The sequence below is a fragment of the Chenopodium quinoa genome, unplaced genomic scaffold, assembly GCF_001683475.1.
Source record: "Chenopodium quinoa cultivar QQ74 unplaced genomic scaffold, ASM168347v1, whole genome shotgun sequence".
NCBI lineage: Eukaryota > Viridiplantae > Streptophyta > Magnoliopsida > Caryophyllales > Amaranthaceae > Chenopodium > Chenopodium quinoa.
The window spans coordinates 3,014,280-3,034,287 of NW_018744466.1; the positions used below are offsets into that span (position 1 = coordinate 3,014,280).

At 37.8% G+C, this 20,008-nt stretch overlaps 1 protein-coding gene across 1 annotated transcript; it reads right to left on the reverse strand.

Moving 5' to 3' along the window:
- Positions 1-3,595: 3,595 nt before the first annotated feature.
- On the reverse strand, positions 3,596-4,517 carry LOC110697548. Its single transcript, XM_021874913.1, has 2 exons — positions 4,133-4,517; positions 3,596-4,011 (listed from the first exon to the last, which is right to left on the reverse strand). The coding sequence occupies exons 1-2, from the start codon at positions 4,515-4,517 to the stop codon at positions 3,596-3,598; spliced, it is 801 nt and encodes a 266-aa protein (XP_021730605.1).
- Positions 4,518-20,008: the final 15,491 nt, after the last annotated feature.

A 20,008-nucleotide genomic window follows, 5' to 3' on the forward strand; every position in this document is an offset into this window, starting at 1 on the left:
CCTTGAAGGTACATCAGGTTGGTGAATGCCATCAAATGATCTTCTGGGTTAGTAGTGCCGTCATAGGCGCCTACTAACACATTTTTTACTTTGGCCGGCTGAGCGGCTTCGGTAATTTCCTTGGAGAAGGCCGACGGATGTTCCCCAAGTCTAAGCAACTGTAGCTGCCAGTCCATAGGTTGGACATTTTTTGTCGTCTGTCCTCCAAACAGAGGTGGCTGCAGAAAATATTGTTGTTGCGGTACGAATGGTAAGTTTGGTACTGCCTGGTCACTATGAAAACCAGACTGACGGGAGGTACCGCCTATCTGACTCTCATGATGTGACTGAGTATACCTCATAGAGGTATTGCGCAAACTTTCTTGAAAATCCGAAGTAGAGGCCGACTCTGACAGTCGGTCTTTCTTCTTCTGCTCTAGCAATAGCCGAGCGTCTGTGTATGTTTTCTTCGACCCATCCGCCTGTATATGAAGTACGGGCTTCCTCTTTCCTGGAGTAGGAAAGCGGTACTTTGTGAAATCAAGGGCAGGCGGCTCCCACTTCCTAGAGTTAGGATGAGGGGTCGCCTCTCGCCCTTGAACAGGCTTCCTCTTCCCTAAAGAGGAAGGTTTCTTAACCGACTGCTCCTTGGCCAAAGCAGGCGTCTTTTTGTTGAGCAACTCTTGAATCTCTCCCTTGAAGCCCCTCATGAAGGTCATGAGTTCGTTCCCTGTAATGGGAGCAGACCCATCAGTCGGCTGCTGCTGAACAGGCGGTGCGCCGACTGGATCACTGAGTCCAGTTTGAGGATCTTCCCGTTCTCTTCTTTCGGTATGACGGGTGCGCCGAGCCCTTAGGGTCCCGTCTGAAAGCTGTATGAGCTTCAACCTCAAACTCTTCTTCAGTATCATGGTCCGACTGAACCTGAGGGTCGTCCAGGGGACGCCTCTCTTCAGGAGTCGGTACAGACGTGGATGCCATCTCAAAATTACTCTCCCCACAGACGGCGCCAAAATGTTTCGGGGTTTTCTGATGTCCTGCGGGAGAGTTACAATTCCGAGACTGGAACCGGACGCCTGTACCTGCAAAACAAACGGACACTCCGGATGATTGGAGATCCGCCTCCAACGGTCAAGTTAGTACTTGATTAAGGAGTAATTAATACGGAAAATAATGTAATTTAGTCTCTCTAGGTGAGAGTGTTTAATGTGTGTAATCCCCCTTAATGAGGATTAATGGGCATATTTATATGCCTTGGGATGCGTGCCATTACTAGGTTTAGGTTAAACCTAAGGCTGACTGGGCTTCCCCCAAAGATTGGGCCTTGTTGGCTGATTTATCCATTTGGCATGGATGGACACGTGTCGCGTCGCAATTGGTCCATGGAGGACGTATCTCTGGTTGACACGTGGCAGGCTCCTATTGGCCTACGTGAAGGACACGTGGCGGAATCTGGCTGGTCCACGTGTCAGATGCTGATTGATGGATAAAAATCCCCTAATCACTTTCTGATTTTCTTTTTATCCAACTTGCAATAAACCTGTTCACATAATGAATTAGCATATTATGGATATAATTACCTAAAAGTCATCAATTTAAGAAAAACAAAGCTAATTTCATAATTAGACTTTAAAATCTATATAAAAACATAATTTATACTCTAAAATAGCATAAAAACGATATAATAAAGTACATAGAATAATATGAGCTTATCAACTCCCTCACACTTAAGATTTGCTAGTTCACGAGCAAATAATAATTGATCATATCAAGAATTTCACATTCAAATTCATTTTAGCATATGTTAATTGTCATAATCAACAAGAATGGATCAAGTATGATACGAAACAAGAATTAGCACCCTCATTAACCAATCATTCTTACTGCTTCTTTCCCTCATATTTGAATCCACCCTAGGGATGCTCAACCATTTTAGCTCATACCTCTCTTCGGTTTGATGACCTTCGTCAGGACTTGCATAAAATCTAAACCTCCACCAATTTGTAGACCAATAGCATATAAAGATCAAAAGGACTTTCATATGTTTGTAATGAGGCTAGGGTTAAAGGTGTGAATATTTACGAATGTGGTGGTAAAAATGTCAAGCTAAAAGAGTAGTACACAGTACAACCTATAAAAATAAAGATCATATTCAACGCTTACCAATATATCATCAGCGTACTCCAATTTTTAAACTATAACTCCTTCTTCTTCTTCTTCTTCTTCTTTTTTCATCATACATTCATCATTCTCAAACAATTTCATTCATACAATATTTTTGCTCTTTTTTTTCGTCCCTTCTTTTCATTTTTCTCTTTTAGGGCTCATTTTCTTTCTTTCTTATTCTTTTTTTTTTCTTTTTTTTTTCATTTCCCGTTTTTATTACAATATTTACGACATAATTCAATAACATTCTACTCCATTTAGCAAGGCATAGGTAAAGGTCATAAGCTTGGATGTAGGATTATCCAAAAGATGGATAAAATGGCACAATAGGGCTAAGCAATAGGGAAAAATTGTAAAAGTGAAAAAAAATATGAGTGAGCCTAAATTCTAAAGGTTAAAATCATGAAAGTAAAATAATGCCTTTATCATTTCTCATACACCTTGTTCTTTTATCTCGGGAAGCTAAAATGCAAGACCTAATTTGAGCAATCAAGAAAAAGGATAAATATGTAGATAATTAAGTCTTACGAGGTTCGTGGCCCTCCTTTCAAGGTTCATCGCATAAGGGAAAAGCAATTTATCTTACCACAAATAATGTCAATGAAGGACTTATGCTATCTTTACATACCATGTATTTTTTTCTTATTGCTCCAAAATGAGTCAATTAGTGACAATCAAAACAAAACTTTTTTTTTCTTTTTAATCCATGAAAAATCTGCAGAAAATTTGACAGCACTTCCCCTAAAACAGATATATATCTAATTTTTAACCTCGTAAAAACCTGCACAAAAGACCAGCCATGCTTCATACATGGCAACACAAAGAAACCAGGTATAGATTTAAAGCAAAACGAGCATTTGTAGCACAAACTAGAACAAATTTCTTATGACCTCTCCCCCACACTTAAGGACAAACATTGTCCTCAATGTTATAACTAGGAATGATCACAGAAAATTGGGGATCAATTGCTTATGTTGAATGTTAAAAACAGTTAAAGAGAAAACAAGGAAAGAGACAACCTGATAGCAAAATTTGAAGCTAGTTCCTTCGGCATAAACATCTCAGAACATCTTAGCAGCACCTCTGAATATGAGTATAAGAGGTCAGCATATCAAACTAAACAGCAGCTGAAATTGGCAGCAAGCAGCTACACCTGTTGACACATAACAACCACATCCCTGAAGTGGCAAATACTACCAGGTGCTGGTTATAGCTAGCAGAACTATTCGTCTCTTTTCTTCAATTAGAAGTGTCCAATTCTAGCTTATTTATTCTCTGAACAGCAAAGGGAAACCAAAAAAAAAAATAGATAGAAAAAAAAAGGAATGAGAGAAACAAACAAAAACTAAAAACTTAAAAAATGAAAAAGAAAAGAAAGAAAGAAAAGAGCTTGGGTTGCCTCCCAAGTAGCGCGTGTTTTAAGTCACGAGCCTGACTACCACGAATGTTCTTAGCTAGGGTCTTCTAAGAAATCAGTCACTTCTTTAGGCACCAGCTCTTGCACTATCTCACCAACCAAGTAAGGTTTGTATTGTAAGCTAGCTACCTTTAAAACTTCAGAATTACCTCTTTTCTTCCAAGGTGGGCATGCTTCAATAGCATTTGCAATCTCTATTAAGTCTACATTTTCATCTTGAGTTGTACCTGCACTTGTTAGACATACTTCGAGGGTATTTTCAGAAACAAAATCTATTGATTTTCTATCTAAATCAGTTATCTCATTAACTCTAAACACATGATCAGAAACAGGAGAGTGTTTTGTTGCTTGAGACAAATCGAAATGCACCTCCTCCTCACCAATTTTAAAAGTTAGTTTACCATTTTTAACATCAATTATAGTACCAGCAGTAGCTAAAAATGGTCTTCCTAAAATAATAGGGACATTAACATCCTCATCCATATTAAGAATAATGAATCAACAGGTATGATAAACTTATCAACTTTCATTAGCACATTTTCCACTACTCCTAGAGGATATTTAATATACCTACAGCAAGTTGCAAAGAAACAGTAGTGTATTTTAAATCATTTAAGCCTAGCTTCTTGTAAATAGACAATGGCATGAGTGAGACACTTGCACCTATGTCACATAAATCTCTAGAAAAATTTATCTCACCAACTATAAAAGGAATAGAAAAATTGCCAGGATCTTTCAATTTAGGTGGAAGCTTTTGTTGAATTACAACACTACATTCTTCACTTAAAGCAATAGTCTCATAGTCTTCCAATATCTTCTTTTTAGCCATAATTTCCTCAAGAAATTTAGCATAAGAAGGTATTTGCATCAAAGCATCAACAAAGGGAATATTAACATGCAATTGTTTAAACATTTTAAGAAACTTCTTGAATTGATGATCCTCTTTGTTCTGCATAAGTCTTTGAGGAAAAGGAATTGGAGGTACATATGGCTTAATAGGAACAGGTTTATAATTAATAATCATCATTGTTATCTTCAAGTTGCTTTTCAATTTCATTCTTGGCATTTTCACTTACTATCTTTCTGGTTTGAGATTGAACATTTACATCATCAAGGAGTTTACCATTTCTTAAGGTGACCGAGTTACATTGTTCTTTAGGATTAACCTCAGTTTTACTAGGAAAACTTTCTTGACTCCTAGAATTAATAACATTAACTATTTGTCCTATTTGAACTTCCATATTTTTAGTTGCATTGGCTAATTGATCAACCTAATTATTTTCCAAGTTTATAATTCTCTCAGAATTAGCATTAGCAAGTTTTTCAATAGCCAATTCCTATGAAGGTCTCTCCTGTTGTGGTTGTTGTTGTCTTTGTGGGAAACCAGGTAGACTTTATGGTCTAATATTATTAGCTTGGTTTCCTTGATCTCTCCATGAAAAATTAGGATGGTTCTTCTAGCCAGGGTTATAAGTATTAAAGTAGGGGTCATTTTGTGATCGATTATAATTAGAAACAAATTGAGCTTGTTCAAAATTAGGACAACCATTACTAGCATGTGCACCCCAATAATTATCACAAGACAAATTAGGACTAGAAATAAGACTAACATTACTCATTTTACTAAAAAATTTAGTCAAATTATCAACCTTAGCATTTAACATGTTAATACCATCCACATCATACATCCCTGTACTCTTTTTAGCAATAGATCTTTCACTAGAACAACCATAATTATTAAAAGCAAGTTCTTCTAATAATTATGTAGTCTTACTCATTAAAGCACCACCTGCTGCAGCATGTATAGTACTTCTAATAGAATGATTTAAGCCATTATAAAAAGTTTTCACAAGTAGCCAAACAGGTATTCCATGGTGAGCACATTGATGTTGCAAATCTTTAAACCTTTCCCAAGACTCATATAATGACTCTAAATCATTTTGAGTGAAATTAGTAATATCATTACGCAATTTAGCCGTTTTAGCAGGTGGGAAAATTTATTTAAAAAAGCTTGAGATAAAGAAGTCCAAGTAGTGAAAGGATCAGACGATTTAGAAGATAACCATTTTCTTGCCTTATCTCTTAGTGAAAATGAAAACAACCTAATTCTAATAGCGTCTTCACTTACTCCATTTAGCTTAATAGTATCACATTTTTCAAGAAAATTAGCTAAATGTTCTAACGGAGATTCAATAGGTGATCCCCCAAACTGATCTTGCTGAACTATATGAATTAAAGCAAGCTTAAGCTCAAAATTATTAGCTTGAATAGAAGGTCTTACTATACTTGCAAAAGTTGAACTAGCATCGGTCATTGCATACTCACGCAACATCTATGCTGGTGGTTCTACCATATTTATAGATTCTGAGAAAAGTGACTCCAAGTTAGGAATGGCATATTCTTGTTCAGAGATATGAAGTCTCCTTAACGCATGCAACGTACTTTAGGGATTAAAGAACGATTAATATGTGGCATCCACTAATAACAATAGCAATAAAAAGCAAAATATGAAGATGGTACTAAACTGAAACAGAAATCAGATTAAGCAGAATTTTTTTTTTCCTGAACTGCTGATGAAGAAGCATTATAGCAGTAACATAATATTTTTTTCAAACTGCAAATCACAGAAAACAGAGTAAAAATAGTAGCAGCTAAGAAATTTTTTTATTTTTTTTAGACTCTAAACGACACAAAAACCAGAAATTATACAAAAAAAATATAGTCTAATACTAGTAGAAATAAAATAAAGTCTAAACTAATACGAAAGCTTCTTTGGTATGATATTGATTATTGCCTCACCGGCAACAGCGCCAAAAACTTGGTCAAGCCTAAATCTACCGCAAGTGTACAGGTCAATTACTGTAAGTATAGAGCGAGCAAGTTATCATATCCACAAGGAGCTCTACTCAATTACCAAGTTAAGAAACTAAATATTATTTAGACGACGGAAATATGTGAAAAATACTACTAAAGTGAAGGAATGATGTCATTCAAACAAGTGTATTATTTCGGTAGAGGGTTCAGAATTATTAAAAAGCTAATTCTTCAGTGAGGTCAAGTGATCGGAATGCCTAGGTGGAGGCCACTTCCAATCAGTAGTATTAATGTGTAATTAATATTACAGCTTAATCATGACTGAACCCTTTGGGTCACGCCCAATCGAGTAACCGATCCGAGACGACGAATAAATCCGAAGGATTAAATGAGTCGTTAGAGTATTACGAACAAAGATATCGGATATCGAGCTTGGAGCGTCGAAATCGAGCGTCATAAGTCAAGTCGAGTTTAGAATTCGATAAGACGAGAAATCAAGCAAGCGACGAGTACGAGCCAAGCCGTAACATCGCATTGGCCTAACCATGCGAGTGTTAGGCTAGGCGAGGGCACCAACCGCATACATGCTAGCGAGCAAAGCATCGCTAAGCACACGCACATCGCACAGCACGAGCATCGCAAGCTGCGTATCATGCGAATGTGTGTGATGTGGCTATGCGTGCATGGTTGTGCGTGCTTGCTAGCCAAGCAGCACCAGCCATCGCAGCATGCTTGGCATCGCACGGCACATCACGCAGCATCGTAAGCCATGCGTGCGTGTGTGTGGCTGAGCATGCTTGCTAGCCAAGCAGCCCCAACCTATCGCAGCTTCGCACCAAGAAGCGCACTCACAAAGCACTTGCAGCATAGCAGCGTGTTGTGTGTGCGTGTGCTATGTGTGCTTGCTAGCGTAGCAGCACCAAGCAACAGCCACGCAACGCATTGCAGCAGCAGCCCACAATGCGTGTGTGGCTTGCTGCGCGCATGCGATAACAGACTGGCCAGCAAGCCAAGCCTTGGTGCTAGCCAGCCATGCGTGAGGTCAGCCACGATTTTGGTAGGGACCGATGCTTGGTGGCTTTGCTTGGGGATCAAGGGGATTTTGGTCCCCCCCCCCTTCAAGTGGACCTCACCTACCCTTGCTCACCCTTTGCCACTTGGAGCTTGTTGATTGCATTGCATTTTAATTTGTTTTTTATTAAAATAAATTGGTGGAAAAGTGCAATTCTCCCACATTGATGGGAGAATGGAGATAAACTCTCCTTTCCCTATAAATACCCAAGTTTTGGGTTTAAGAAAAACCACTTGAGTTGAACTCAACAAGGCATCTCCCTATAGGTGAGAAAACCTTTAAGTTCGTAATACTCAAGTCTTTTCTTGGTCTAGCCCCGACTAACCTTCGGGGTAGAGGCCGTTCGGGTCGGATCTTGCGGGTGGACTCCGTCAGAGGATCTCGCGCTTGCAGAGCTATGACTTTGAAGTTGGAGCTCTGTAGGAGCGAAGCACATGTCGAGGGTAAGAATGTCATTTCCCTTTCTCTTTCTTTTGTTGTTTAATTATGTGATTGCGTGCTTAGTTGCTTTAATTAGTGGGCGGGTCTTGGGCGGGTTTCTCTTCCGCGTAGTGTTGGACGCTACGAAACCTAACAGCGGTATCGGAGCCGCGCTCATTTTAATTATTGTAACTAATAATTAATTGAGGTGATTTAAAATAGATTTAAATTCTTGTTTTGCTTTCTAATTAGATTAGAAGCTCATTTTAATTAGTTTTAATCTCGTGTTTTACTAATTTTGGCCAACGAACCCAGATTTCGACTCAAAAATAGTGATTTTTTGGTGAAATCAATGTTCTAAATTGTTTTTGACCCATGCCCGAGGGCTGTCCAGAAGCCAAAATCCACCCAGAAACATGTTTTTCGAGGGGTTTTTCGTTTTTGACGAAAAAATTTTAAATCTTTAAACCTTGATTAATTATGGCATGTTAAAGGTAGATTAAATGTATGGTTGCATCACTAATCTACTGCAATAATGAACCTTATTAAGCATGTTTATGAAGTCATAATTGGTGCTTAATTTGGTGAGTTCATTTTTCACATAAACTTGAAATTTTCACATTTTTGCAAATAAATTGCTTCAAGTGTGAATGTTTATGGTGAACTGATTATTTTTAAGTCCCTAATATAAAGATCCAATCTTTAATTGTTTATTGGTTGGAACTCTGATTGCTAAATTCCATGTTGAACTAATTTTTGGATTTAATCATTTTTGAGTTGATTAAAGTCCTAAAAGTTCAAAACTTGTTATTGAAATTTATTTAATCTTCATATTGGAAGATGTAAATTTTCAATTATACACAAGTTAGTGTTGGAAACTTTTTCAATGGATGAAAGGGTTTAATTTTCCAACCCCTTTAATTTTGTCAAATCTCATTATTAATTTATATTTGGTAAATTAATTATAAGTGTAGCCCTTCAATTTTGTAGCATCAAGATAGACCTAAATTGATTTAAAGAATGGTTCTTGAATAATTTAGGCTTGTGCACTATTAAAACTGAATTTAATTAAGTTGGACTTGTTTTATTTTCATTTTTCTCTAAATTGGTTTTAAAATAAATTTAGAATTAATTTTTATCACACATAAATCGGGAATTAAAATCCCGAGGCAAGTGCACGCAAATCGAGGCAAAATCGACCAAGACACGCCCTTAGGCTAGCCGGGCTGCTCAAGCAGCCCACATGTGGCTGCCAAGGTGCGTGATGGGCTAGTGTGTGCAAGTGTGGTGCATGGTGCTACGATGTGCATGTTGCTACGATGTGTGTGCAAGGCTGCACTTGGTGCTATGGGATGTGCGTCAAAGATGCGTGTGTTGTGAGTCGGTGCCCGCAAGTGATGCTGAGCAGCATGGCATGCGAGCCACAGCAAGCCCAGCACATGCTGTCAGCACCAGCATGCACGCAAGCATGCGTAGCTTGCTAAGATGTGTGTGGCGCCAGAAAGCGTGGTGTACTCTGCTAGGCAGGCATGCTAGCATGCACAGCCACGACACCTAGGGGCAGCAAGGCAGCCATGGTGTGCAGCCCAGCACCCTAAGCTAGCAAGCCACGACCTTAGTGCCTAGAAAGCCTAGCCCCGTGGCTTTGATGCTAGGCACTTGGGGCATGTTGAAGGCTATTGTTTTGCGTTATTGGGGTCGTTTTAATTATTTATTTAATTATTTTAACGAGGCTAGGCCTCGGTTCCTCCGGCACTTGCAAAATATTTTAACAAAATTTGGGTTAACCGACTTAATTAATTGGATTAATTAAGTTGGATGCGGAATTTAGTGGGAGCTTTGTTAATTACTTGAACTAATTGCGTTTTAACCACATGAAATGTTTAACAACTTTGACTAGTTTTAATTAGGCGCGTTAATTGGATTAACCACCTAAGTTAGTTACTAGTTCGCGCGTGTTAATGCATTGTTACTTGTTTATCGTTGTAAAATGCATGGGCCATTCACATATAGTGAATGGATGAATGGAATGTATATTGTTTCACAGGTTTTGTGAAAATGGAAACTAGTGGGGCCCAACTAGGATAGTAAATACGGACTGCGATCCGTTATGTATTTTTGTAAATCTAGATACGGTCTGCGTACCGTTGCGTATTTTTGTACCTTAATATTTAGATTATTCCTAGTGGTAGTAGCTAGTAGTTGCATAGCTGGCGAAGATGTCTCGAAGACGGAATTTCTAAGAAGACAAACCAAAGAAGTTGCATCAGAGACCCTTGAAGATTTGAAGACTTAAGGGGTCATGCTAGTTGCCAAATGCATCTTATACTTATGATTTATATATATTGTGTTTATATATGATTGAATTTTATGCTAGATGCATGTTTAGGATTTCAAATGTTGCGATGATTAATTAAGTTCACTTAAATCAACCAACATTGAAACCCTAGGTCCCTATAATATTGAGCAAAATTTGCCATTTCAAGAACGACACTTGCCGAACTAATGCGCGTGGTGATGGGCTACGCCAAAGCGAGGCATCACCGCTTCCCTAGGAACGTATGGTATACTAGGTATACAAGTCGTCTTGGTTAAGCTCAACGATATCAGTTAGGAGTCCTTAGATGTCGTGGCAATGGAGATAAAATGTCAAGGAAGCATTAGATGCGACGTTTTATCGAACCAAGAGTAGCTTGGAGCTATTAGCAACTGGATTGCTTAACCTAATATATTAAGTGTTAAGACAAGCCAAAGAATGCTTAATCACTTTCTGATTTTTGGGATCTTGGAATCGTTTTATTCTCTCTTAAAAGGGACAAATTTTAATGCGTGAACAAGACGCTAATAAGATTGAAAGTTTGCATGTATGCTTTGAATTTCAAACTTATTATGTTATGAGCTTGATAAATGATTATACTTTGCACTTATATTTGTGGAATTATAAATCAAATTATATTGTTTTCAATGATTAGTAAAGGAAATATTTTGAGAATGGTTCTCAAAGAATGGAAAGGCATTTCTATAATACAACCTCTCATAATTGACTTTTATGAATTAAGTCCGAAAGAATGGTTGGATATCATGTATTCAAAATACTGGGTAGTTTTGATGAACATGAAATATTGAGTTGGAAAACTCAAAATTGTCAATAGTTTGACAACCAACGTATCTTTTTGCTTCATACACAAATGAGTAGGACTCATTAATGTAGCAATTCAAGTACAAATTAAAGGAAAAGATGGAACTTTGTTTCACGGCGCATTAGATGCTTAATTATGCCTAACAAAGTGTAAAAGTCAAGGCACTTAAAGAAATGGTTCCTAAAGTTATGGAGATGGTGTATGATAAGAAATATATATAGGATACAAGGAACTAAGGAAAGGAATAAGATTCCTTTTCTATCCATGAGTTCATGTTAGTGTGGTTAACTTAGCAATTCGTTATCTTCACAAGTATTGGATACTGCTTGAGTGTTCCACTTTGAAAGTGACCTCAAACCATTGAAGACAAGCTAAGTCATTGACTTACAAGCTTAGAGTGAAGTAAGTAGTGCTACATCAGTTCTAAGGTCATTTGTTTTGTTTAAAGTCCTTTTAAGCCAAGGCTGGAACGAATAATGGTTATTGTGTTCCATAATCAGCAAACGATCCGTTTACACACGGAAAGACTCACATTAAAAGTAAAAGAGCAATAGTTGCGGGTTTTATTTGAATGGCATGGTTGTCTAAGCCACGAGTCAAGAATGCTAGATTATAAACAAACATTTCCCTAACATGAAAACTCACAAGGTTCAAGTCATTGACATGATCTGTGTTCCAAACATCTTTAGCAATGTCACATCGACAAGAACGTACTTAAGGCTCTATTAGATAGACTCTTGATAGTTGATCGATTCGAAATCATTCCAAGACAAGCAAGTCTTACTTTTAGAAATTGACAAAGAAAGGAGCTATTGTGCTTGGTATAGACAATTGACTCCAAAAGCTAAAGAGGATTCCATTACTTCAACGTATCAAGAGTTTGAAAGAATGTGGCTACATTCATCAAATGTGAACAAACTGGACCTTGAGTAGCTCAAATGTTCAGTGAAGTATATAATCGACTTGGCAAGATATCAAAACGTCTAGATTAGATCGAGCGATGCTTGCTTGAGCCAAGAGTGATCATATCAAACTTATGAAATTGAAATTTCATAATGAGCTCCACAAAGAATATAGTATGTCTTGACAGAGACCTGGATGCTATTTGGAAATGACTCGAATGATGATGGTTCACATCCCTTCCTATAAAGTTCTTAAAGATTTGCACAAATGACTAGTGTTACAGTAAACAGAAAAATTGTTGAAGCTATGAAAGGACACAATATTCAGTTATGGATAGAAATAGTTTCTAGCATCTTTTCAGGTATATGTCTAGGGCTCTTAGCTCAGTGGGAGTTCATTGGCTCAGTGGGAGTTCTTTAGCTCAGTGGGATCCAAGTGGCTCAATAAGGGCTAAGGTAGCTCGAGAAGGAGCTAACTGTTTGATACACAACGAACTTTTACCCAAAGACAATATACATGTCTCTTTGTAAGTATTCAAGTGAGACTACGGGTATTACTTCCACAACCTAATTGAGAACATAGTAATTGTTGCTCTAAGTGGTGTCTTTCTGGAAAGTAACACATTTCCAAAATGACAAGTGGGAGGAAAATGAACTCGATGACCATCGAGATTAGCAACAAACTTAAACTGAGAATCTCTGAAGACTTTAGAAGGGCTTCATGAGAATGATTGATCAAGAATACTCAAAGGACTTTACAAGTGCCTTGAATAAGAATTCAATACTCACAAAACTTTAGAAGTGGTGGAGTAAGATCAATATAATCAAAGGGCTTTAAAAGCACCTTGAAACTCAGTGTTTGATGCAATTACCCCGTATAGGTATAGAATTCACCAAAGTCTTGGATTGAATCCTATAAATTTCTATTTAAGTTAGAAATAAACCTAAAACTTACAAGCATACTATTTACCATTGGATGGTAAGGGAAAGTGTCTTGTAAATTATCTACGACAATTCCAAATTCCGAATAATGGTTAGAGGCCATAAAATCCAAAATAGACTTCATGTTTGTAAGTCATGTTTGGAACTTGATTCATTTGCATGAAGGGTGAAAGACCCATTAATTGCAATTAAGTTTTCAAGGAGAAACTGACAAATGTGAAATGCATAATGCATACATAGCTAGATTGGTTGAAAAGGATACAATTAATTCACGGCGTTGATTTTAATCAAACCTATTCACCAATCAGAACACTTAAGTCTTTTCATGATTATTCTAGCAAAATTGCGCATATGAAATATGGCAAAATAGATAACGAAACCGCCTTCCTAAAATGGGATTTTAGGAAGAGACTATGGAAATTGTCTAAGGGTTTTGAGAATCTAAATAATGCTAGATATGAAAGTAAGCTCAAGAAATCCATTGTGGGATTAAGTGAAGCATTGCATGTAGGAATTGGAACATGTATTCTCATAAAGTTAATAAAAGATTTGGCTTATGGAGAATCATAGAAATTCTTATGAACAAGAATTTTAGTGGGAGCAAGAGTCAATCATGTATGGTCCAACAAGAAGTTTACGAACTCTATTGTGAAATAACTGTCAAATGCTAAATGCTTAGATTTGAAAGGATTTTTACAATGGACCAAGAAAAAGGTGATACTTAGTACATAGTGGGAATTAAGATCTATTGGATAGACTTAATGATATGTTTAAACGAGTAGAGGAATTTACCGTGTTAAACATGAAGGACTTTGAAAGGCTTTCAACCCATATGTATAAAACTAAGTAGATCGATGTTTGAACTAAGTATAAGCTAAGCTAATACTAAATCAAACAAGAAAAACTCTAGGAAAGACTTTCAACCGTATCATATAGCAAACAATTTAGCAAGACTCGGTGAAACTGGATGAGCTAAAAGGTCACTTGAATGGAATAAATTGGGAATAATTCTGCAATTGAAACCATCATGTGTGCTATGATATTGAGTTGTCACTCAACTTACATGCTTAGAGCATGAGAAGTATAAAATACCAATCAATTTAAATCTAAGTGATGAATCGTTAGATTATGATCAAGAAAAATCCAAAGTACTTTGATAAGTAAAAGGGGATAAGTTCTTGACGCATGGAAACAAATGTAATTTGAGAATTGATGTTGCAAGCACATCCTTAGCAAGGATTAGATCCTTAATAAGGAAGTCGTTTATAAGCACGAGCTTGAATGCGTCGTGGCTTAAGAACGGTAACATGGACGCGCATCCATGTATAATGTGCAAAAATTTAAGGTAAATTTCCATAATCACAAGTGGTTAGGGTCTCCCAAATCATTGTGAGCCGTTTGGAATGAAATCAGAGCAAAGCACCATCAGAAAGTCTACTGAAATATATGTTGAGAATATTGTTGCATAGAAGGCAATAATAAGAAAGTGTTTAATGGAAAGTTCATTGTCGAACGTTGATGGTTGTAGGTTGTCAAGTTGAAAGATCTCAAGTCATGAAAATGAGTGGAAGCCATCACTTGGACAATAAATCCTAAATCACATATGATCCATAACACTCTCAAAATTTTATCATCTTATTATGAAATTATTCGATAATAAAGATGCTAAAATTTGCAAAGTAATAATAACTAAACCTATGCAATAAGTGAATAACAACATTCACCAAAATTGCATGAAAGAAATTAAGCATATTAAATATGGGTGTGATTTCTATAAATGTTTTGTGAAGAGTATTACTCTTAAAACATTTGGGGAAAACCATTTATCATAAGATGAACTGTTTGGAAGTTTCATAGTGGAATAAAATTTTACTAATAAAATTCCACAAACTATTTAATTATGGTTTAAAATTAAATAATGAGTCCATTCGATTTCTGAGAATATTCAAAACAGGGTATCAAGACCATGTCTTGGATAAAGAAACACCTGTTAAGTGAACATTGAATATTACAGTCGAAAATTATCCCTAATCAAGGTCATTTAAATGATGGACGATTAATGACCACTTGAGATTAGTGTGTAGTATGATTTATAGCACCGTTTCTTGTGCTACGAGGACATGATTGTCATAAATCATTTGCACAGGTATTGGTTTGGAACTATACCGGATCAACCTATGAGAATACTTTAAGAGATATAAAATCATCATAATTATATTTCTCATTATAGCTATCAGAACCTTTTTCCTCGACCATGAGTATTGTAAGTTCTCTTGTTTGAGTACTTGTCCGTTTTGATGTTGTCAAACGTCTGCCGTAAATGGGGATTATAATGGCAACACTCGGGTGGCTAGGTCCTCTTAGTAAGGGAAGCTAATAATGCAAGACTGGGAATGTCCCCCTATCAACAATAGGGAATATGTCTTTATTGTTTACAAGGCCTCTCGAAGAGCGAGACTGTTAAAATGCATGGCCGTGTTAAGATGGATTGTGGAAATCATCTGCTTATTGACAGTCGAACTTGGAAATTGAGAAACACTTCTGGACGTAATAAGGATGACGAAGAATCTTACCTTATAGTTCATGAAAAGACATTAAGTGACATAGGAAATGGGCTATACACTAATTGCACACTTGTCCGGAAGGACAAGAGGGAGATTGAAAGGAATGGTGTCCTTCCAACAAGTGTATTATTTCGATAGAGGGTTCAGAATTATTAGAAAGCTAATTCTTCAGTGAGGTAAAGTGATCGGAATGCCTAGGTGGAGGCCGCTTCCAATCAGTAATATTAATGTGTAATTAATATTACAGCTTAATCTTGACTGAATCCTTCGGGTAACACCCAATCGAGTAACCGATCCGAGACGACGAATTAATTCGAAGGATTAAATGAGTCGTTAGAGTATTATGAACAAAGACGTCGGATATCGAGCTTGGAGCGTCGAAACCGAGCGTCATAAGTCGAGTCGAGTACGAGCCAAGCCATGCGAGTGCTAGGCTAGGCGAGGGCACCAACCGCATGCATGCTAACGAGCAAAGCATCGCTAAGCACACGCACATCGCACAGCACAAGCATCGCAAGCTGCGTGCCATGCGTGTGTGTGCTGTGGCTAAGCGTGCAAGGCTATGCGTGCTTGCTAGCCAAGCAACACCAGCCATCATAACATGCTTGGCATCGCACAGCACAGCACGCAGCATCGCAAGCCATGCGTGCATGTGTGTGGATGTGCGTGCTTGCTAGCCAAGCAGCCCCAGCCCTTCGCAGCTTCGCACCAAGCAGCGCACTCGCACAGCACATGCAGCATAGCAGCGTGCTATGTGTGCGTGTGCTATGTGTGCTTTCTAGTGTAGCGGCACCAAGCAACAGCCACGCAACGCATTGCAGCAGCATCCCACAATGCGTGTGTGGCTTCCTGCGCGCATGAGATAGCAGGCTTGCCAGCAAGCCCGGTCTTGGTGCTAGGCGCCAGCTGGGAAGCCTTGGCAGCCAAGGCAGGCTGCCAGCCAGCCATGCGTGAAGTCAGCCACGGTTTTGGTGGGGACCGATGCTTGGTGGCTTTGCTTGGGGAGGAAGGGGGTTTTTGGTCCCCCCCTTCAAGTGGTCCTCACCTACCCTTGCTCACCCTTTGCCACTTGGAGCTTGTTAATTGAATTGAATTTTAATTTGTTTTTGATTAAAATAAATTGGTGGAAAAATGCAATTCTCCCACATTGTTGGGAGAAGGGAGAAGGGAGATCAAGTCTCCTTTCCCTATAAATACCCAAGTTTTGGGTTTAGGAAAAACCACTTGAGTTGAACTCAATAAGGCATCTCCCTATAGGTGAGAAAACCTTTAAGTTCGCAATACTCTAGTCTTTTCTTGGTCTAGCCCCGACTACCCTTCAGGGTAGAGGTCGTTCGGGTCGGGTCTCTAGGGTGGACTCCGTTGAAGGCTCTCGCGCTTGCGGAGCTACGGCTTTGAAGTCCGAGCTCTATAGGAGCGAAGCACGCGTCGAGGGTAAGAGTGTCATTTCCCTTTCTCTTTCTTTTGTTGTTTAATTATGTGATTGCTTGCTTAGTTGCTTTAATTAGTGGACGGGTCTTGGGCGGGTTTCTCTTCCGCGTAGTGTTGGACGCTACAAAACCCAAAATAAAGCTATAAACGAAATAAAGTTGCAAACTAATAAAAACGACATACAAGAATGAGAAATAGTTCTAGGTTTCGAGTTTCGCCAATTACTCTCTACAATGAAATTAAACTAATTGCAGGGTTGAACAAATATAATATAACAATGATCGAATTTCCAATAGTATGTAATCTCCTCTCCCACGGTAGAAAACATATATTTAAATCAATATTATGTCTATTCTCGTGATCACAACAATTGAAATAAACTCATTAAGAACAAAAATTCAATAAGACCGCCCCTAGTGTATAACTATTCCTAAAATTATACTACTTGACGTTTGATAATCCCACGAACTAGTATTGAAAGTTCACTCCCGCTAATAAATCAATACCTTAAACATACAATCAATTGGCCAGATTAATCATACGAAATAAAACAAGATTATCAAATTGCAATTATATAAATCAAACCCAAACAATAATTCAATTCATTGATAGATAATAATTAACATTGTCAATTGAATAAACTTAAGTAGAGAAGAGTAAACTCCAATTATAGAGGTTGGACGCTTCTCAAGGCTCGGTCACTACTTGCTTCCGCCTCTCGTGTTGCTTTTCGTCTCCCCTCTGCCTATTACTCTTTTATGCTGCCCTCGAGCCTCCTTATAATAGTAGTATTTATGAGGGTTTTGTGCAACTGCTGGCCTCCGGTTCTCGTATTTCTGCCTCCTCTAATATTTTTTGGGGTTCTTAGAGTGAGTGGGTTTTCAACCCACTATATCTTCCTTGCTCCAATATTTCACGTGAAGTCAAGTGGGCTTTCTTTGTTCTTTGTTCTTTTCTTTTCTTTGTGATTTTATTTTTATCCAACTTGCAATGAACCTATTCACATAATGAAATTGGGTTTTTAAAGTTCCTTTTCCAAATTAGCATATTATGGATATAATTAACTAAAAGTCATCATTTTAATAAAAACATAGCTAATTTCATAATTAGACTTTAAAATCTATATAAAAACATAATTTACACTCTAAAATAGCATAAAAATGATATAATAAAGTACATAGAATATGAGCTTATCAGCAATGGCATGAGTATTCAGGTTTAGGGTGAGGCATGCCTGCCAGGTAATAACTCTTTTCTTGTTCCTACGCCTAATTTGAATGCTGATCCGGAACTCAAGGTTTCGGATTTTGAGAAGGGGGGATGGAATGAATAGATCGTTTGGGACACATTTGTGGAAGAGGAGTGCAAACAAATTTTTGACATACCCGTTTCGTCTTATTGGCCAGCAGATAAGAGATATTGGTGGCCTACGAAAAATGGTTGCTATACGGTAAAAACAGGTTACTGGCTTGCTAGGCTCGGAAGGTTTCGTGCAGAGGCTTTTCTAGGTGGAGTTCAAGAAGAGGGTATTTGGAAATTGGTATGGGGTATTGAGGGGCATTCAAAGCTTCACCACTTTATTTGGAGAGTGTGTAAGGGCAGCCTTGCTGTCAAAGAACGATTGCATTATAGGCATATATCTACTGACAGTATGTGTCAAGGATGTGGAGGTGTAGAAAAGATTGTGATACATGCTCTATTTGGTTGCATAGATGCTACAATGATAAGGTCATACAGTAAATATAACAGCTTGATTAATGAAACTCCAACATCATCCTTTTCTGAGCGTTTATGTTGGATTGTAGACCGCATTAACAATAAGGAGCTTAGTCATTTCTGTATGCTTACTTGGGCAGCGTTGTTTTGTAGGAACGAAAAAATGCATCAAGGACTGGTGGTTGACCTTGTACAGCTTGCTGCTAGCTATGCAAAAATGCTATGGGACTATATAGAGTATGCTAGGCGTGTGTTTAAGATAATTATGGTTGCTGGTGGAATGGGAAGTGGGAGTTGGAGTCCCCTAGCAGCTGGTCACATTAAAAGTGAACACTAATGCATATATGGTAGGAAGCAGTTAGCGTGGGCCTGACTGTGGTATTAAGGGAAAATACAAGGGGCATTGTTGCTGCTATAGTACAGAGATTATAAGTCAGGTGGGAGGTGGAGCAAGCTGAGGTTGCTACTGCAAGGTTTGGGGTTCAGGTGGCGAGGAAGCTAGGTTTTATGCATATCGAGGCTAGAACAGTCAATCATGACGCTATGGGATTGTTAAGGGCAAAGTAGTCATTCTGTATTTTCTGTTATAACTAACTCCTTGTTAGAAAATTAGTTAGTTAGTTAGCCTGTCATAACCGACGATTAGGAATTATAAAAGCTAATCTTATATTCTGTTTCATTCATTCAAGAATTGAAATACAATCCTTCTCTTTTCTCTCTCTAAAATTCTTCTCTTTTCTCTCCCTTTCTCTTTGTTTCTCTAAGTTAACTCTATTGACATATCAGTAGGATTAGCCCCTATATTAGTGGTATCAGAGTACATGTGAGTGAAGTTTTGATCACTTCTTAAGGAAAAATCAAGTAATCTGGCACCGATTTCTAAGGCTATTCAATCGAAGTTTGCAAACATGAAAAAGCAAGTTAAGCAATTGGAGAAGAAGATTGAAGAGCATGCCAGTAATATGCAAGTATTGATGCAGATGGTGAAGGAACTTAAGGAGCATGGCAATAATGCAAAGTCTCCGAGAGGTGTTAATAGGGGTAATCAAACCCGACCTCAAGGTATGGTTCCTAAATCTAGTTTCCTACATTTGAATGGGTCAAATTATAGAGTTTGGATTAAGAAGTGTAGTAGATATTTCAGTTTGTGCAAAATTGCTAATGAAGTTAGGGTGGATTTAGCTTTACTATACATTATTGATAAAGCTGAAAGTAAGGTTTCTAGTTATCAGTCATTTCGAAAGAATGTTGAGTGGGATGATTTTATAATTGATGTTACTGTTAGATTTAAAGATGGGAAGGGTATTAATGTTGTTGAGCAATTCAATAAGTTGCAGAAGGAAGATAATCTTGAAAATTATATTGATAAGTTTGAAGATCTTTGATCAGTTTTATTGCAAAATGGTCATTGTTTGTCTGTTGAATATGTTCTTGATAGTTTTGTA